At 39.7% G+C, this 20,906-nt stretch overlaps 1 protein-coding gene across 3 annotated transcripts; it reads right to left on the bottom strand.

Moving 5' to 3' along the window:
- Positions 1 to 2,571: 2,571 nt before the first annotated feature.
- On the bottom strand, positions 2,572 to 20,885 carry FKTN (fukutin). Of its 3 annotated transcripts, none has more exons than XR_014687394.1 (10): positions 20,673 to 20,885; positions 20,070 to 20,129; positions 17,640 to 17,843; positions 15,280 to 15,557; positions 13,878 to 14,010; positions 12,281 to 12,410; positions 11,133 to 11,266; positions 9,744 to 9,871; positions 4,638 to 6,566; positions 2,572 to 3,707 (listed from the first exon to the last, which is right to left on the bottom strand). XR_014687394.1 is itself a non-coding variant. In XM_084504941.1 (9 exons), exons 1-9 carry the CDS (start codon positions 20,775 to 20,777, stop codon positions 6,353 to 6,355), a joined length of 1,386 nt encoding a protein of 461 aa, XP_084361067.1. In that variant the 5' UTR covers positions 20,778 to 20,885; the 3' UTR covers positions 4,094 to 6,352. The 3 variants fall into 3 exon arrangements, 1 of the variants encoding a protein (XP_084361067.1); XR_014687395.1 differs by having other exon boundaries at positions 2,572 to 3,710; XM_084504941.1 differs by lacking the exon at positions 2,572 to 3,707 and having other exon boundaries at positions 4,094 to 6,566.
- Between the last annotated feature and the right edge of the window lie 21 nt (positions 20,886 to 20,906).

A 20,906-nucleotide genomic window follows, 5' to 3' on the forward strand; every position in this document is an offset into this window, starting at 1 on the left:
GGGATGGAGGCTGGGTCCAGGGTCCAGTGAGGATATCACAGTCATTTTGGTGAGGAGACCCACTCTCTCCTTCAGGCCCTCAGCAACTCCACATCATGGTAAAGGCACAGAGGTAGGAAATGGAGACTTGTAGAATCATAGCCGGGTTTGAGTCAAAAGGCATCTTGAAGCCCACCCAGTTCCACCCCCCTTCCACGGGCAGGGACACCTCCCACCAGTCCAGGTTGCCTAAAGCCCCATCCAGCCTGGCCTTGAGCACCTCCAGGGATGGGACATCCACAGCTCCTCTGGGCAAACTGTGCTATGGCCTCACCACCCTCAGAATAAACACCAGCAAAGCCTTTGGATGTAAAAGTCTTCCAAAAAGCTGTGGCTTGCAGGGTATTTTGACTGACAGAGCTACACCATCATGTAAGAGAAGTTCTGCTCCCATGCAAGCAATCTCTGCTCTCAGGATTTCAGCCCATTTCCAATACACATCTGTATAATCCTGCTCAAAATTTTGCAGGCCTTTTGCTTTATGTGGTGCTCAAATACAGGGCTTCACCCATCGCCTCAGTAGCAGTGCCTTGGGCAAGCATGTCAATCACACAGATTATCTGCAGTGTCTCCACAAACTGCTGCAACTTGGGAAGTGCCATCTGCAGCACGTTCCTAAATCATTCACCCAGGTTTGTATTTTAAATGATGCAGCGGCTGCTTTCTAATGATTCAAAACACAACCACAGTAATGAGAGTAATTTTGCAAGACTGCTTGCTGCTTATCCTAGCCAGCTTCCCGTTCAGAATTGTAAAGATTTCATTTTGAAATGTCAAATAAAAGATTTCTGCTCCATAGACAGAAGAAGAAAAAAAACTCTGAAAATAGTAGCTCGTACGCTGGCCAAGTTGCTCTAGAATCCCAAACGTTTCCTTTGCATTGTACCTACTAACATTCAAGCTGATGATAAAGGAAGGTATTCAGAAATTTTAGGGCCAAAAGGGGGACATTATGAGCATGCAGCATGATCTACAGCGCACCAGGCACAAATATTTTATCCAGAAATTACTATGGCTCTTGTTTTAAGCTGGAGGAAAGATTTATTTCAGGAAAGCTTGCATTACCACAAGTGTTCATTTCCCTCCTTTCAGAACAAAACTTTCATTGACTCTTCATTTTTTTCATTTTTTTAAAGAGAGCTTTTGCCCACAGCCCTTAATTACAGCAGTGACCTGGATTTGATAACGCTCATTTAGCTCATAAGTCGTGTACTCTGTTGCAGGCTAAATCAATAAGGACATTTATGTATAAAACTGAGCCTCAACAGAGAGCTCACTATTAACCTAACTAATGCTGTTAGGCAAAACCATCAAGTGATGAAAATCAGCTGCTGGTGCCTATTTACCAATGCTGAGGATCTAAACCTTTTGTGCAAGTGCTACATAGCAATTTCTATGTGTTTGTATGCAGACCTGCAGTTCCTGCATTTTATTGTGCGATACCTAGTGCGATACAGTTACATGACCATAAAGAAAATAAGCCTGAACAGTGAGGCTGCTGCACCAGAATTGCTTGATCTGCTATGTCAACTGGTAGAATTCTGCAAATGAACAATAAAGGACAGAACCAAGTTGGTGCAAGTCTGGCTGGTATGAAGGAAGGTATCTGTGTTACTGTTCTGATGTCACCCTTTCAGCGTCTCATTCATCTGTGCAAAATAAGCAATTCCAAGTGACAGTGAAAAGCAGAGACTGTTTTTCTCTTGAGCTGACAGACTTCTAGACATATGACAAAGGGAGAGAATTCTAAAGCAGCAGAGGATACAAACTGTTTGTTTTTAATACCAGGGGCCAGCATATCCCAGACTGTTTCAAGGCAAAGGGCATAACAAAATCAGTGAATTCTTTTTCATTTGGACAGCAGACAAAGACCTGGGGCATATTTTCGTGACTCTCTCATACCTGTATCATCACACAGTTTTGTCTACCTTCCGCTTCTGACTTCAAAAGAAGAGTAAGCTGAAACATACACAGACATATCAGAATGTTCCTTCCGGACAGATCAAAAGCGTCAGCATCGCCCTCAGATGTTTATTTGCCCTGCGTGGCAGAGCATTGCCTGTTCTGTGCAGGAATAACAGGATTGTTCAGCAGCCTCGGTCTGGCTCAGACATCCTCTGGAGGAGCTATCTTGCACTGCTGTACTAAATGACCTGGTTTTCAAGTGCTCAAGGTGGTGCACCTTCCTATTGTTTCCATTGTTTCCACAGTGGTATGGACATTGCCTTCACTATCATTCCCAGTGGGTGCTCAGCTCCAGAGTCTGATTCTAGACATAACACTTCCTTAAGGTTACAGACAAACGATTGTTTCAATTGTAATTTTGTAAAAGCAGAAAATTACTGAAAACTGCAACAGAATAATTGAAAACAGAAGCTCACTCCAACTGGATGAGAGGATTAACTACAATTAATCCTTAAGTACTGTCAGCCTTGTCAGACATGTCTGACGTGTTCTTAGAGACCACCAAAGCCAAAGGCTTCACCCATTTCCATGTGTAACGTACTCCAGTATTCTATACAAACAACCTCATTCTGTGTTCCTCAAATTTATTTTTATTTTTTGGCAGTTATGGAGAGAGCACATACATCCCCTCTTTTTTTTGTAACCCCCTTTTGTGAATTTTGAAGATGTGCTAGAGATCCTTACGGCTCCTTTTCTTCAAGCAACCCAATTTCTTCCAACTTTCCTTGCAGTTACTCCACAGCTTTCCTGAATAGGTTTTGCTATCTTTAACAAGTAAGCATATGTAACATGCTTTGTTTGCTACATGAAGATGGAGGTGCTTTGCATATTTAGACCTTAAATACATGCATTTAAGAAAATACAGAAGTTGACCTCCTGTCTGCATCATTTTTAAACTGAAGATGGTAATTTTGGAAGGCAGAGCAGGTCTACAATTAAGAATGTATTTAGGATTAGGCAATTCAGGAGAAGCTAATGGGAAACAAATGCCTAAATCTGCATGTTTCTTTGGGGAATGGTGTCAGCCTAACAGAACCTTCCAACAGAACCAGTTCAATAATATTTACACCACTCCTGAGACACAGTCCTAGAAGCAGGAAACCTGCAGACAAATCACTATATGAAGTACGTCAGGAGACAGGCAAAAGTACAATGTGTCTGTGTAATTGCAGGATCCTTTCTTCTACAGATGGACACCTGCTTAAGTCTTTGTTATGGATTTTGATTACCTGTATTTTGAAGTCAATAAAAATGCAAATAGTGGTATGCACAAACCTGGGGACTCTGCAGGTCAGTTTGACAGTCTTTGAGGAAGCAGTGTGTGTCACCTCAACCGTCATATGCCACACTTATGCTCAGCACTGGTGAATCTGACTCCAGCACCAGCCAATGCACTAGCAGAGTAGCTCTGCTGATGCTGAGAATCATCGGCAGAGCCACACATATTACTGGACTGAGAACAGCAACATAACTTCGTATTTCTCTGCTTCATCATGTGCTCAGTTATGGATGCAATCTGGTATATCATCTTGGAATCGTATGAGGCCAAAAATGTGTTCTGGTTTAATGAGAACCAACAAATGCTGCGGAACAGGTGTGTGCTATCCTTCTCAGTTCAATTTTCTACTTGCGGTCTGCTGACTTGTTTTCCTCCTGATTTTCCAGCTTCTCTTTCTGACATCAGAGGAAGTTCATATTTCTTTCTGCTAACAAGCAAGGCAAATAAACCAAAATGTTTTCAACAGACAAAATAATGCCCACACATATTGCTAATAAGCCACAAGGTTCTGCTAAACATGAAGACTCAATTTTATGCAATTTTGCATTCTTTTTTAAGCAAAAATCTATTGGATGAAGGGGGTACTGGAAAGGGAACTTCAAAGCAGAATATGATGTATTTTAAATACATCAGTGTTTTGAAAAACAGCTTTGTAATAGGAGCTGCAAGACTAGATGAATGATAATGAAAGTATAAAGTGCTCCTCTGTAAAACAGCTTCAACAATGAAGAAACTCCAATGCAAGTGGCATAAAAATGTCATGATAAAACACCATTACTAGCACACGGTAAATCATATTAGAACTCGGCATAGCTGGCATCTCATCAAATTTATTAAAAAATAAAAGCTCAAGATTGATGTCCAATAAGCAGTGTAAGAAACAGTTCAAAACTTCTGCCTCTGCATTATTTTGTAGTAACTACAATGAATGTGTTAAACGCTGCCCAAGATGACAAAACAAAGCATGAGACCACATCCTGAGTAGCAAACTAGACCCTCGTTCCTTTAATCAGTGTTAAATATTCCTTTGTATCTTCTGAAGAGAAAATATTTTAACTCGAATAACTTATACATAGTTATAATCAAATATTTAAGACATCCTCTCTCTCAGGAACATGCATTTTTTCCATTACAAATTCTTTCCATGTACAAATACAAAGTCAAAAATTTGACAGGACTGTAATTTTCTGATAGCATCTTTCCTTTCATTTTTTAAAGATCTATCACATTTGTAAAACTTGCAGGTTTACTGTACACTATTAAACAAAGAAGCTGACAACAGAGCTCCGAGCACTAGAATCATGAGGACATTGGCCTTTTCCATTTTAAGGAAAGAAATACAAAAAAAATCTACCTGAGAAATTATCCCTCATGATGCCATGTTTATGTTTGCAAGTTAGTGGCAACAGCAGGATTTCGTATCTCCTTCTTAATTAGGCAAAGTTACAGCACCACTTCAAGCCAGCACGACAGGTTTTGCCAGAAGCTGAATAATTCACTCCATTGTCTCAGTGGCAGGAGAACTCTGGAACACAGAGGACTGGCAGGGAAATGGATGCAGCACACTCCAGGATGGGGACAGCAGGGAAGACCCCGAGTGCACCTGGAATGATACAGCCATAAAACAGCCGCATGGCTGAAAACTGCACATCAGCAGAATGCAAACCACACACTCAACCTCCCCAGTAAGAATGTGGCACAGCTGCAACTCGTGGACAGCCCTTCTATGTTAGCAAGGAAAGAGTGGATGCAGATTAGTTGCAAGAAAACAGGAGAAATATTCAGTACCTTGACACTAGTTCAAAGTATTCCCCAGTCTGTACCACACATCAGTCATAACTCACTGGTAACTCTAATGGTCTCGCCTTCCCTGCACAGCAGGGCTGGAACAAACTTGGACACATAATTTCACATAAAAGCTATTACTCTGCTCCAAAATACTGAGCAAGAGAGCTTATTCCATTGACCCAAAAGACAACCAGAAACAAGAGGAGAGAGTTGTCAGGCTTCCACTCCCTTCCCATCCAAAGCCTAATGTTATGCTAACACTTCCCTTGCAATCATGCTATTGCAAATTTGACGGAGCAGTTGGTGTTTGTACACACTTCTGCTTACACTTAGAGAAAAGAGCTGTGATTCACAGGGATCTCAGTTCTGTGAGCCCATGCTAAACAGAAAAGCATCAAGACCCTCATTTCCATCTAATTGTAAGAAAGCAGGGATAGCTATGATCCTCTAAAATCCGCTCAGTTCCTGAACAGAGAACACTGATTGGGATATCAAAACCAGGTAATACATTTTTTCAAGGCAAGCACCTCCCTGCAGCATACACCCTCATGTTCACAAAAAAGAGAGAACAAAAGCAGGTAACATTCCCTGTTGTTACATTTCTTGTTATTGCATGCAGTGGTTAGTTCAACTCTTACTGAATAAGCTCTGATGCAGACAGGGCTTTCAATTCCTCCACCCACTCATTTAATATTAGACCATTATCCCACAAATGTGAAGCAGGTGGGTCACACAGGTTCTGAACTGAAACATTCCACTCCAAGAGCAACCTATTACACATCAGAGGGATACATGACTCTCAGATAAAATGCATTCAAGGTACTCATAAATAGGGTGTTTAAAAGTTGTAAATTCACAGAAGCATCTCAGAAAAACAAAACAAAACAATCAAACAAAAAACAACAACAACAAAAAAAAGAACTTCTCCAGGATTCTTCCATCCTCTCCTTCTCTTGAGCTTGAGAAATGAACAGTTTTGATGATCCCTAGGAAAGTCCAAGCAACTTGCCTACAGTTTTTACTTAAATGGTCAACTGCCCATATGTTTACATCATTTTGTACATCTTTACTTTCAGCTTCCCTTCTCTTCAGTTCCCACATTCTGCCTTTAACCTTTAACTATCAGAATGCATGATGAATGTGAAAAAATCTGTTAAGCAAAAAATGGAAAACGTCTCCTTGGGGAACTGATGAGAAGTTACAAAAGGAACGGATCTTGATGCTCTTGGGAGACAGGAAATTACAAAGTGGCAGTTTCAAGGATACCAGGGAGGTGATCGATTAGTAGATCTGAATGACATCGTCCCACTCATCGACAGGCCAGACACCGTTGTACTGCACGTTGGACGGTGAGCTCTTCCAGTCCCACATCTTGACGGGAACCTTCCAGTCTGGCCCGTAGTTGGCTTCAACATACTGAAGGGTTTCACAGGGAACGTGTACCTTGAGTTCTACGAATTCAGTCCAGCACAGAGTAAACTTTGGAAAGAGATACCTGCACCACAAAAGAAGATGGTCACTAGTAGAAGACTGAAAGACACATCACTACGTCCACAGAGAAAGCAAGCAACTACAGTGAGAAGTCAAGCTACATTTATAATTTTTGTTTTTGTTTCTTATTTCAGAGCTTCCTATCTCTGAAGCATTATTTAATTACTGGACAGCAGTGTTACCAACAATAGCTGGTTAGTAAGTGTCATATATTTAAGGAGAAGAGCATTTCCAATTCTGTCACTGTTTATTTCCATGCTATTCTGCCAACACGAAATTACTTGGTCCCTGTCACTAGCATTCTGTCAAATAGTATTCTATTTGTACCTGTTCGTTTCTGTAGAAAACGGGAGCCCTTCCTAGAAGTATACTGACACCAGTGGAAATTCACAGGTAAACTTCAGTCTGATCAGAATGATATCCTAACAGAGCCCAGCGTCACTGTCTGCACGTTAAACCAAAGCCTATACACTATTCCTGCAGAGGGAGGATCAATTCTGAAGTTAAATCTCTAACAGAAAAAAGTGATCTAAAAGCTTCTTCTCACAGGCTAAAAGGAATCACAAGCACTTAACACTTCTGAAGACAGAAGAGAGTTGAAAGATTTGTGCATTTGCATGAATTAAAAATCCAGCAAGTTCCTCTAAGTATAAACACAACTTTATTTCTAAGAGCTGAACAAACAATTTCAGAAAATAAAACCTTGCTTTTATGTATTAAATGGAGGTTAAAAAAAATAGCAATCAAGCACTTTGGGATTCATATCCAGAGATTGCTGATTAGCTCTAAAGTAAAGCAAAAAGAAAAAAAAAAGCCATCTACCAAAAGGAAAATAACGTAAATTAACATTATTAGTGGGTCTACACTCACCAAGTAGCTCTTGTTAACCCAGGAAATCATTCACTTAAACAGAATTGCACTGGGTGTGCATAAGCAAAAGCTATCAGCAAACCACTGAAATAATATATCCTCCAAGGAGCGAACTCTGAATAACCAATTTTAAGGAGAATGAACAGATAATTTAAATAAACTATCTAATCTGTAAAGTTAAGTCAGTTCGAAACTTCACCGAAATGATTACTTAAGTAAAATCAGATGTTTACATTCATTGATGAAACATTTAACTTTCAGAGATGCTTCCCACCACTGGAATCCTTGCTCACTGTCCACCCATTCCAAGTGGCTCAGATAGGGCTACATACTCTTATGCACGCACACTGCTCACTTTTTTCTTCCATTTTCGGTCTCATCAATCTTTGGACATAAAAGCACTGAAAAGATTTTATCATTACACAAAGGCCTTGATGTTAAGAAACTACAAATTAATTTATTTTAAGGATTAAAGCATACAATATAGATCTGATTCACAGGATCAGTTTTTGTAAATACGTATTCTCTGCTGAAGAATGAAATTGTCCAGCACAAATTTGGAAACTAAAAAGAAATTTCAACTGTTGTTACTTCTAGACAAAATTACAGAGTATGTATGAGTCTGCTAATGTCTGCATTGTTGTGGAAGTATTTGTACACATGAAGATGCAAACCACACAGAGAGACTCATATGGTTTTGAAAGCAGCTTGTGAAGGAAACGGAACAAAATGACTCATGAAAAATATTTTCATGACTAAATGAGAAATACTTCAATTTTTCGTATTTTTTTTAGCAAGATGTATAGAAAATGCCTGTATAAATATTTAGCTTTAAAGAAAAATATTTATTTTACTCTTCATTTGTTAACAGCATAAATATCATGGAAAGCAGCCTCCATCCTTTATCTGTGATGATCTAGTAGCAACCGATTTCTCTTCTGACACCATTTTATATGGTATCAGCAGGTGAGATTTTTTCAGAGCTACTGAAGTGGATTTAGGATTCAACACTACCAAACAATCACTTCTCTTTTGCCTGATATCCTCACTTTAACTTCCCTTAGAATTTTGAAAGGGCTTGAAGACTGAGCAAAACTGAGGGTCCCAAAGTCTGACACTAAAACGCAGTTTTGAATATCAGCCCTGCTGGCATGGAAACAAGTATTTCAGTTTAGACACACCACAAGCACAGAGAAAAGAAAAGGAACTTACTGGTCAGCTTGACTCCTCAAAAATATATTACAGAAAATCCTCCATAATCTTGACCAGAAAAACAAATATTAAACCTGCTCTGGAGAACCATGAAACTGTTGCTGTATTCTAGGAAAACCACTCTGCAACGTACCACATCTCCTATGTGGGAATATTCCAGTAACTCTTCCATTAGTCTATTTATAAGTGCACCTTTTGACTCAGGTCGTCAAAAATCTTCCCCAATCTTTGTTTATCATTTCAGAACAAAGGTAACTAAGGCAAGGAGTCACACACTATCACTGTCTGGGTGACAGTGTTCACTATGTTCTTGTTAGCTAACTGAAAGCAAATGCAGTTCAGGCAAAATATGGAAGATAATGATATCCCATATAGGCCAACAAGGCTTTCAACTAGTCTGCAAGTGTCTCTGGGTTAAGGTGGGTGATGCAAAAAAAAAACTAATTATCAAACCCTACATTCAGCTTGCTAAGCAGACTAAAATGATGTTGTATACATTTGTTGATTTAATACCTAAAAGAACAAAACAAGAAATGCAGGATCCTATTTAAAATTGCATTTTCAAAATATGAACAAGGTCTGCAGTAGTTGTCTGCACTGCTGTCACAACACTACAGTCAACGAAGTATTCCAGATCATTACAACAACATCCAAAACGATGCGGTTTACTTTGCTAGGACAGTTCAGACTTTCTGGCATAACACTCACCAAGGCAGATGCCTAAGGATTTGTTTTTCACTACAAAATAAGTTTGTACAACAAGCAGTTTTAGAGACTTCTTTCTCATTTTAGCTCTTGCTTTAACTTAGAGCTTGTCACACTCCAGATAGCATCTGCCTGATACACAATATGACAGCGCTGCTTTAGATTTCACAAGAGAGCTGACATTTGACAAGCCGAGCACCTCTCTAGTAAGGCATAGTATTGTTATCTTTCCACTTTTCTAGTCTCAAAGTGCAAAATCTCCACTGATTCTCCTCTGATAACTGTGACAAAGAGCACAGACTTTGCCAGACAACAGCACACAATACAAAATGCTAACACTAAGCCCTAACTTGTTCAATTTCTTTCCTATTAGAGGTACAAATCCAGTTCATACTTAAATTTCTTGCCCGATTTTGCCTGAGTTCCTCCGTTCCATATGTGGTCATCCTCTTCATAGAAGAAAAAAATATCAAGCTTCACATCATCTTCTCCCTGGAAAGAGAGTTCCAAACTGTCCTCCACCTAGAAGACAAAAACACACAATATATATGCTCATAAAAACACAAAGCTACGTATGTTTAAGAGAACAAATTTGTCTTCATTAACAATGCAGTAACTACCATCCTAACTGTAGAAAATACACTAACTCAACAATTTCTTTATTTTTGGTGCCTTGAGAAAACTACAAGTTTTCTGCATGTCAGTGGGATTGCCTTCTCTTTTCTCCCTCTAGCCCCAAAGCTCCAGCACCATCTCCTTGGCTTCTGCCACAACTCCAGCACAGAGCCATTTATGCTGGGATCAACTCTAAGTCATTCTGAACAACAACAGTCATTCTGAAGACAACAACAGATCAACATTTACAGATGCATTTGCTTTGCACTGTGAACAGAAAATGGCTTTCTTTAGATTCCCACTTTTCCTCACACAGCTCGTACAACAGCCTACCACAATTCAAGCAGGAACTGCTAATATCTGAGAGCGCAATTTGTTAAAAGACTCTCACATAAAAGAGAGGAATAATATTACTGAATAAACACATGACCAGTAAGTGTCTTTATTTAACACCTATCGTAATACCTTCTGCTATGATAAAACACTCACTAGCACCAGTAATGGTAACTTCAACTGTGGCTGAACCTCTGATATGAATTCCTGTACTTCTGTTTCTCCATTCTATCTTCATTCTGATTCCTCTCTGCAGCTTATACTTTGGAAAAAATAAATTAGTAATGGACAAGCCCAGTGTCAAGCAATCTTTCGCTTTCTGCTATCTCTGCATAGAAGGATGCACATCTCAGAGCTATCACCAATCTGCCCCTGATTGGGGTTGATTGGGCCCGCCCAGCATCAAAGATTAAATTCTACCTTAGAATCATAGAATTATTAAGGTTGGAAAAGACCTTCAGGATCACCTGGTCCAACTGTCACCCCACCACCAATGTCACCCTCTAAACCATGTCCCTAAGCACCACGTCCAACCTTGATTCTTAAGTTCCTCTAGCAGCACTGATGCAGATTAGACTCCTCTAAAACTTAATAAAAATTGCTTCTGAAGTGAAACTCAGGCTCTCCAAACAAGTCTGAAGCTAATACAAAAGGGCTTTTCTCATACACTGTTCAAGAGAATACACAGGAATCAATGAGATTATATGCTTAGGTAAAATATTTCTGAGTAAAAGTCTGCATGAGAAGACTTCAGATGCCCACTTCTATCTAAATGAACTGTGGTACTCAAACCTACAGAAAGACAGATGAAGCAAACTATTCATTATCTATGTACCTTGCCAAATTTGTGCTTCAGTGGTAATCCTGCCTTCTGAAAGGCTGGAATGATATCTGCTTTGTAGTCCCTTATAAAGATCCCCAGATCCACGTCTTTGCTGTAAGGAATGACATTGCACTGTCTATACCAGCCTGAGGAGAGGAAAAAAGGAAAAAATGAATTAGTTAGTTCAGAAATGTAAGAAATATATCAAAAAAAAAACAAAATCAGTATAAAAATGACCAGTCTAAAGGTCATCAGCCTGAAATCCTTGAATGAGACCATAAACAAGACTTTTTCTTTTCTCTTGCACCAAAGGAATCACACTGGAGAAAATTTACACTAAAGCACTTAGGGCCAGCTCCTTCCTCCAGAAAGCCAGGAATGAGAGAGAAAGTATTAACTGTTTAAAAGAGAAAATATCTCTGGTTTTCTAATTAAGATGTCTTAAAGGGAAAACATACACTTTATCTGTGTCCAAATCTAATCAGAAATGAACAGTTACAGGGCTGCAGCTGTGTTTTTAAATTATTATTTTAATTAGTGTCTGAGATATTACTCATCTCTAAAACATTACTGCAGTAAGACAGTAAGTGGAACATTCTTTTGTCTGTGCCACTTTTTAAAATCTAGAAAACAATATTCCCTAGGAAAAAAATAAATATAAGCTAATTGTGCACATGTGAGTTTTCACAACCTATTTCAATAATGAAAGGATCAACTATACATAAAAGGTCAGTGACAAATGCTAAACTTCATGGGAAGAAAATCAGATGAGTCTACAAGGACATCAGAAGAATGTGCCCATCATTGTATTTTCCATCCAGGAAGACAATAAATTGTAAGCCACATGACTTAGGGAACTGCTGATTACTTTCCAAGCAGTGATCAACACCATACATTTAACTGCTAACAACACTTAACACTTCACTTGAAATATGCCCAGCATCTCCAAGGCCCAGGCCTTTAAAGAAAAATCATTTGGTCAGGAGCAAAAAGACCTTATTTTAATAAAGCTAATGTGGAACACCTGCCTCACACTTCACAGATACCACCCTCCAGCCCAGCACATTTAGCTGCTAACCTCAGTTGACAACCACGAAAAAGTTGCAAATGCAACAGAGGATACAGTGTTTCGAATTTCAGACGAATTAGAACAGTTTTACCTAGGCAAGTTCCACTGCTCAACCAGAACTTTACTCCCAGGTTATTCAGTGTCAGGGCAGCCAGATGGAGCAAGGATTTTGCTCTTTTTCTAAATTCCACGGCATCAACAGAGGCATCATCAGGATACAGCTAGAAGGCAAAGGTAAGCTACTGTGAGATCAAACTTGTCCCTTCATTTTCTGGTGTCCTAAGAAAAAATGACCTTTAAAAGTTTATTTAAGCAATATCTGGGCATTATCTGTTCTCACACACAGAGTCCAGTTTGAGAACATGCACTAGAATGACAAGTTAAATTTCAACTCTGAAATGTCAATATTCATTTTTTCCAACCTAGCAGAATGTAAGGTCAGGGTAAAATAGAAAATGACTATATATATTAGACAGTGTTGGCAACAATATGCATGAATCTTAGCTCTGCTCACACCGAAGTCAATACCCACAGTTTGGGGGAAAGCAAGGACAGAATTAGATTTACTTGGGGCATGTTACAAGTTTATTTGGCGCCACCAAGTGTTCCTGCTGCATATTGACAACTTCTGACATGAAACACTAAACACAAAGAGAAAGAAAGTAATGTCTATCTTCCAACTGCAACTGTGGTAGCATCTTCTGTAATGCAAAGCCAAGAACAGCATGGCAGTCGGGATGAACGTTCACAAATCAGACGTATGAACAATGGACTGACCACTGTCATGAACTGCATTTTCTATACCTGGAGCAACTACTGCCTCAGGACTTCAGAGTGGAAGAGGGGCATGTTCAGTTTCTGTCCTTTTTACATGGGAAGTGACAACACATGGGTACCCTTCTGTAAACCTTCCTGCTATACATACGTATGGGGAGCTACAGCCTACTAAACTGAACAAGGACAGATGTCATGCACAGAGACCAAAGGAGAAGTCCCTTCTCTGAGATCTTAAATGTCTCAAGAACGGAACTTTCAGCATCCTCTTTTTTCCCTTTCTGCAAAATTGGAGATTACTCAAATTGAGTGACCTGACTCTGACTCCACTGCCTTAACTGTGGTACTTCTGGAACTGTATCTCAGTCCTTGTCAAGCCAGGATGACACACTACCCCTACTCCAGCAGGAAGTTTTTCATTGTCTCCTAAATGAGGTGTCAGTGTTCTAAAGATAATGCTCTAAACAATGATGAAAACATTGGCTTACATTGTCAAAAAAGCAACGAGAAAAACGTATGGTTCAAATGAATATGAAAGTAAATATTATTCAGAACTCTGAGAAATGCCTTAAGTAAAATTTTTGTCTACAAAGATACACAAGATCTCATGAAATCTGTTTAACAAAAAGAATGTAAGAGAATTACAGACATGTTGGTTACCTCATCCTTTCTTAGTTCTGGAAAATGGTAAAAAAAATGTACTCAACAAATCAAAAAGAAAGACTATGATTTTTCAGTTAAGTTTTATTTTTATTACCTTTTACTAAATTCTGTTGAGTCTCAGAGTCTGCACTTAGCTTTATGTAAGTGAATGATAAATTGTGTCTTACTTAAATGGAACTGTTTATGTAGGCTTTGGCAAATCAGTGAAAATGTACGTTACATCTCAGGGACACCACCTGATTACCACTAACCTGAAAGAAAGCCCGAGCTTCTCTGTACCTACATTCAAGAAATCTAGAGTGTGTCATCTCCTCTAGAAAACTGGACGGATTTTTTGGAATTTGAATTTTTAAGTCGTCAATGGAAACAAGCAAGAGTTCAGGCCTGCATGGAAAGAAAGATGAAAAGTTACCCCATCCAACTCTTTTACAAACTATAAGTCATTTTGTCCTCTAGCTCTGGTTAAAAACTTATTACATATTACTGCCGGTGACTCCTTTGTCCAAATATACCCAAAACTGATTATGATCACAGAGCAACAAAAGTTTTAATATTTCCCTCAAACCCGTCCAAATTTTGTCTAAAAAGAAATTCTATCCCAGTAAGTCCACACTTAGCTTTTCAGATCAGTGGTTCCATTATTGACTCGTGACTTGTACTAAATCTGTTTAGTTTGTTGTTCAGTACATTTGAAAATTAAGGCTGTTTATTTGTTTGTTTAAATATGAGATACACTTTAAGAATTAAATTTCAACCTCTACTCGGAGGCTAATTGCCTTGAAAATTTAAGAACTGTTCAGCCTTCACAATGAATGAAATGTCATAGTTAACAGCTTACACAGTCATTTTTAAATGTTTAGGAACATAGTTGGTATAGATTCCATATTTTAAAAGGAAGGAAGAGCATTCTCAACATTAAAGAAGAAAACTTAAATAACTTACTTTGACCTGTGAAATGTCTGGCTGTTCAATCGTGACATATACACATACCATATAGGAACACTGTTCTCAAAACATAATGGTATGTGCTTGGCTTTGAAAACAGTGAAGATTTGCTATGATCGGTATTTCCTGGAATATCACTACTGAAAGTGCTGTAGGAAAAGGCATACACTTACAGTAATTTTTACCGATGAGAGGCAAAGTTCAGGCGTAAGACTGGGGACAAATAATACCACCAATTCAAACAGTTATGCAAGGCAGGAGTCAACTCGGAACTTCATGAGCATGGGTTAGGTGCAGTAGTTGGTACTTGTCTTTGTGGTACAAATCACTTCTCTTTACTCATGTTCCTTAGACTACTACGAAGCAGATTTGTGTTGCCTCTGCTTTTCAACTGATGCTCAGTATCTGTATTCTACTTTAGGACATGTATGTTTCTAGTAAGAACACCAAGTATGTACGATCCATTACTACATCTCTTGCCACTTGAACTTTACCTCTCATTTTTCATTTATAAATGGTGGAAATCTCTTGTTTGAGTAGCCTGAATCAGATTTTCCTTCATAAATTTAATCTACCTGCACTTTGAGAGCTGAATTATTCATAATGATAGATTTCATAGCCTAACTTTAGAGAAGAGAGTAACTTTACATATACAGGATAAACAAATTATTTTGGAAGTGCTTTTTTCCTCCTCTGTTGTGAACTCACTTTTCATATGCTCCAGGGTAGCGACCGAAGTGGAGTTTCCGGAAAGGCACAAACTTTCTGTCCATATGCTGCTTGAGCCTCAGGGGGCCATGCCAGAGGTAATTACCGCTCCTCTCGTAGAAGACCACCAGGTGAATGGCATGAGACGCCAGCTTAAAAATGTAGTGCAAAGGAATTTCAGTCCCAGACAGGTCATCCATACCATCCAAGCGGGGGTCCTTGTTTAGGACTTTTAGCCATTGGAACCCCATTTTCTCAGCAGTTCTAAAAAGTCCCACCTAAAAATAAGAGAGAAAGACAAACAGAAAGAGAGAAGCTAAAGGGAAAAGAAACCAAAATTGAATGCTAAACGCTTATTATTAGCTGACATTATTCCCAATTTTTATTTTCTAATCAGATTTAAGCACCAATTACTTATAAAACCTTAAAGATCAAGAACCATAACTAATTCCAAACACTGTATTTCCTTTTCTTAAATTTTGTTCATCAAATGATCGATAAAACAATCTAATTGCTGCAATTCTTTTCTCAGCATGTTGTGCTTTTTGTAGCATCAACAAAATAATGCTTTGCAGAAACTCTTACCTGTATAATATGAAGAATAATCCAAAATCTTTACCATAATTAAAAGCTATTTTCAATATTCTAAGAAAACCATTCACATGAAGACTGCTATTAACAAATTTCAGAATTCTTAATATATGAATGGTAAACCAATGACTCAGATCTTCACACTTAATACCAGAGTAAGTAAAGGCTACTCTGCGCCTTTGCTGAAGATCTCAAAGCCATGAGGACTGCATTCTTTATGTATTGGGATATTCTGTTCTAAAAAAAATATCTGCTACATTCAACCTTAGTCAGAACTTCTTTCATTTCGCTTTCTGCCTGCTTTGACCTGGCTACACAGCAAATTCCTCTAAAAAAGAGGAATAAATTCCCTTGCAGACTAAAACACTCTCTGCCACAATACCTGTTCTTTGTAGCTCACATTTTACACCTTTGAATCCAAACTCAAGTTTCATGCTTGGTCTAAGTTTGTTCCTTCCGAGAGCAGACTTCTCTGCACTTTCAGATTGTTCTCTAAAGGTATGCTTGTGCTGAACTTGGTGTTCCCAAGGCCTTGAATAATGATACCACTAATCCAAAAATGATTACTAGAAGATCTTATTTTACAATGCATACAAATATTTGCCTAAATCTCACCAAACAACTAACGCCACACCAGGTAATAGGCTTTCCTATTTTCACAGAAAAAAAGGGATGAAATTCTGGCTGATAAGAACCTATCAGCATTTAAAGACCCTTTCAATTACCTGCCTTGAAGTGTTTTATATATGTATATAAAACACACATCTCTCTGAATGCTATAGACACAAACAACATGCAACATAGGAATGTAGAAGTGAAATTGTATTAGTGTTCTGCAACACAACCTTGTTCTCAGTCCCTTTAATTCCTTAACTGCTGTGGGTAAAATAACGGCCTGATCAAATACAGGGTGCCACCACTCTTCACCTGGGTAGGACTGCTTCAGTGAAATAGCTGTTGACCACTTTAATGTTTCTTGATGGGGATGGGAACAGGGATGCAAATGAGGAAGGGAAAAGAAAAAGGCTGTTTATTATTGGCATCTCCAGTCTGTATAAATTAATCTAATATGTATTTCCAGATGACACTTGGCTGATAAAAGTCTTGGATTCCATTTTGTCCTTCATCACTTACTATGCCTCTCTTTTTAATACATCCATTTAAAAATCTCAAACTACTAAAGAGCAGAGGTGCCACTACACTAAGTGACAAAATAAAATGGTGCAAGTACTGGGATGTACTAAAAGAAATGTAAGCCAGCACATTATAATAATCTTCCCAGCCTTGTCACATCAGTACCTGAATTTTCTTCTTGACAGATCCTCAAATTCGAGACTGATTACGTCTGTACCCACATCACAGCCTTACATATTCCATTTTACAAGAACATACAAGAACAAACTCTTTTTCCTTTTTGGGGGTGGCATGTTATAAAAAGTGCTTATGAATATTGCAGACAGTTTCTAAAAAACTTTCAGTTGTTTGAAAGGACTCTTAATATATCCATCTTCAAACCACTTCTCTGACTTCCCTGACAAAGAGGCAGGGTTGCTACTCTCAACAACTCATGTGTTTCTAAAGCCACACAGGCTAATGCCTGAATACCTTTTACTTCAAAAAACAGTTTATTTTACCAATAGCCTTATAGGATTTCCACACAATGAATTCAGAGTCCTTAATACAAACATGTAAACACTATGTCACAAAATCCTACAATAGTTAAATGCATTAGAATATGCAATATGAACTGAAGAAGAAAACACACTTACCTCATGCTTCCACGTTTTGTCCAGTAGTGCAAACGTAGTGAAGTCTCTTGGAACACAGAAGTACTTGCATTCTGGACTAGGGCCATCAGAAGAACTTCTGATCTGTTCAATGTCTTTATCAACAAGTCCCAGAATTAAAGGATCAATCAAATACACTGGAATATTGTGACTGGATATTAAGGATAGAAACTTCCTAACCACATGCTGCAATAGAGGAGAAATTTAGAAGTTAGAAATATCACGTTTTAGTGTACAGAAGTTAATACATTAAAACTCTTGACCAATTTTCAGATAGAAATCTTATCTACCATATCTCCCAATACATTTTTGAGTGTGTGCTTTATTTCTATAAAAAAAAAAATGTGGAAATGGAAACTTCCTCTTTTGGAAGGTAACAGTCTGCTTCAGGCTTTCCATGTCTCTAAGACAATAGGAAAGATCTTTCAGATTCAATTAAAACTTGTGTACAAAGTGTGACTCAGTGAGAAGTTAGGAAGTGAGCACTGAAGATTTATCCAGTCTTTGGCTATGCAGGGCACTCAACCATGGCAACGCTGCAAAAGGAGGTAAAGGCTGTACCACCAGGGTCTTGTGCATGGTGAGCATTTATGAACTTGACTCAGAGGAGAATTTTGATCAATTACATTTAAATATCCATAGCATATGGAAGATTTACAGCAATCACAGCTGCCCTATTATTGAAAACGTAGCTGAGCTATTTAACAGCAACAGTTACATTTAATGACTGAAAGTAGAGTTCTGATCAGGAAAAAAAAAATGGTTAGAACACCACTGTCAGGCTTTATGTCACCAGGTTTCTAGATGAGGCATGATAAGGGAAAACAGTGTCTGTCTGTCCAAGCTACTAGCGTAGCAAGCTGACCCTGGTCTTCTAACTCAAGCTCTAACCTTCTTCCAGTCAAGCTCCTCCTGTTCAACCAGAATCTGTATGCCAACTCCTCGTTCTTGTACAGGGCTTTGGCTTCAGAGAGGTGCAAAAATATGAGTGAAGACAGAATGCTGATCAACAAACAGAATCTAGACAGCAGCACTGCATGTGCTTTACAAGCAGATGCAAGGCCACCCTCTCAGTGATTTCAGCTACATGGACCTGAAAGGTAAGTGATGTGCTAGCATTATTTCTGTAGTTAGAACAAGCAGATAAACAAGAAGCAAATCGGTGCAGATCTACTTTTTTCTTGTCAGTTCTCCAGGGGAACAGGTGCTTCTAACTGTAATTTAAATAATCAGTAGAAGGGGATGGTCATGATATCAAGCAGAACTCATTCACATAGAGTACTTTGGACTCCAAAGGAAGACTCTAAAGAAAACACATGGACCATTCTGCTTTCTTACTAATAATCCTGTAATACCACATTAAAGCTAATGAGAGCTCTGCCCAAAGAGTGGCAGACTGGAAGCTCACTGTGGCTATGTCACCTAACACCACATAGGTAGTTCCAAAAAGGAAGCCACCTCCAAGAACAGTGAGACGTTCCTGGCACCAGCAAGCAGTCCACAGAGCAGCTGGTTTGGAGCATTCCCAAGTACAGCTCTTAACTAGAGTTCCTTTCCTCCGGCTCAGCAGAAACAAGGCATTTAAATGGCTGTTTTGCTAACTAGCAACATTATCATATTGCATCCAAAGCAAAGGGCACCCAGCTCCCAGCACTCTGTACTCCCCAACCACCTGGGCTATTCTTGCAGGGGGAGATCTGTTAACAGAAGACTTCTGTAAAAGTGGTTCCAAACTCAGTATAAAACCACAACAGAACTTTTGATTTCATGAGGCCAAGATGAAGTTTTGGTTGCACTGAATCCTGTAAGCCTTATGTAAGAGATAACAAAAATATTCTGTTTCGAGTATGTAATGGCACTTGTAACGCTGTTGCTGAATGCTGGAATAAGGCAACTAGTGAATGCTGAAATGTGAGGTTTTCCTGCTTGCAAAGAGCTTTACAGCCCAGGATAACCAGGTAACCTGAAACACTTAGCAGCAGGGTAAGCAAGTGCAGCAAGCATAGAAGTTTTCTGTGACATGAGACCTGCAGCTTGCTCTTTTGCCATGATACAATCAAGCAAGGTGGAAGTCCAAAAGCCAATCTTTTCAATACTCAGTCTGAAAGAATACAAAAGCCTAGATCAAAACTTCAATATCAGAAAGAACAACATTTGGTTCTTAAAAATGTAAACAACACTTCTAAGGACTGTACAGCAAGAGCTGTAACACCAGCTCAGCTGTCTCAGTGTTCACCTTCAACTTCAGTTTCGAAACACTTCACAACTTTCACTCAGTGAAGGGAGTATGGTTTAGTCCTTAACGCTAAATAGCTCCAGTGAAGGGCCAAGAGAACTGGGCACTGAGTTTGCAGTTTTGTACGATTTCTCTGAGACTTGCAGAAGAACCAGGTGAGCCGACGATGTACATACCCATCTAGTGCTGTCCTGGCCTGATTGGCTTCCTCTGACTTTTGAAAAAGCTGCTCCGTTCTAGCAAAAACAAATAAGAAGGGGAAAAAAAAAAAAAAAGTAAATTTCAGCTGAACATCTTCTTATGATTTCTTAGCAGGACTTCCAAGGGCCTTTATCCAGTTAGCACTTTATGGTCGTGGTTGTGGCTAACCTAGCTACTGTACTGAACCCAATCACCTAACTACAGCGCTGAGCGTGAAGTCACAGCCTAGTGCTCGGGCTCGGTGTATTTAGGAGGACAACATAAGCCTTAGGGATTGACAGACATGCAGGGACTGCCTGACCAAGTCTCGGGTCCCTAATTCTTTCTGCCTGCAGAAAGCAGGAGGGATCTGATCGCCCAGGAGCCTTGCTGCAACCGCAACTCGGGCAGAAGGCAGAGGCTGCTCACCACCCAGCACCAGGGCTGCCCCAATTTATTAAGCGTGCCCCCCCCCCCCCCAAAAAAAAACAAAAAATATAGAAGTCCGTTTTTTCTGTAAAAACAAGGGGAGGGCGCGGGGTTGCCGGCACGCTGCGCTCGCCCACAGGCAGGGGGCAGCCCCGCGGGGAGGGCGTTACCTTGTGCGCCAGGTAGGACCTGTAGTAGGCGAGCTGGAAGAGGAGGAACAGCAGGCTGCTGAGGCTCAGCAGCGCCAGCACCGCGTTCTTGTTGATCTTCTGCATCGGGACCGGGGCCGGGGCCGGGACCGGGGCCGGGGCCGGGGCCGCGCCGCCACTCGCATGGCCCCGGGCCGCTACCGGGGGGACCCAACCGGGCCGGGCGGGAGGCGCAGGGCGCATGCGCGGGGCTGA

The sequence above is a fragment of the Aythya ferina genome (assembly GCF_964211825.1).
Source record: "Aythya ferina genome assembly, chromosome: Z".
Taxonomy (NCBI): domain Eukaryota; kingdom Metazoa; phylum Chordata; class Aves; order Anseriformes; family Anatidae; genus Aythya; species Aythya ferina.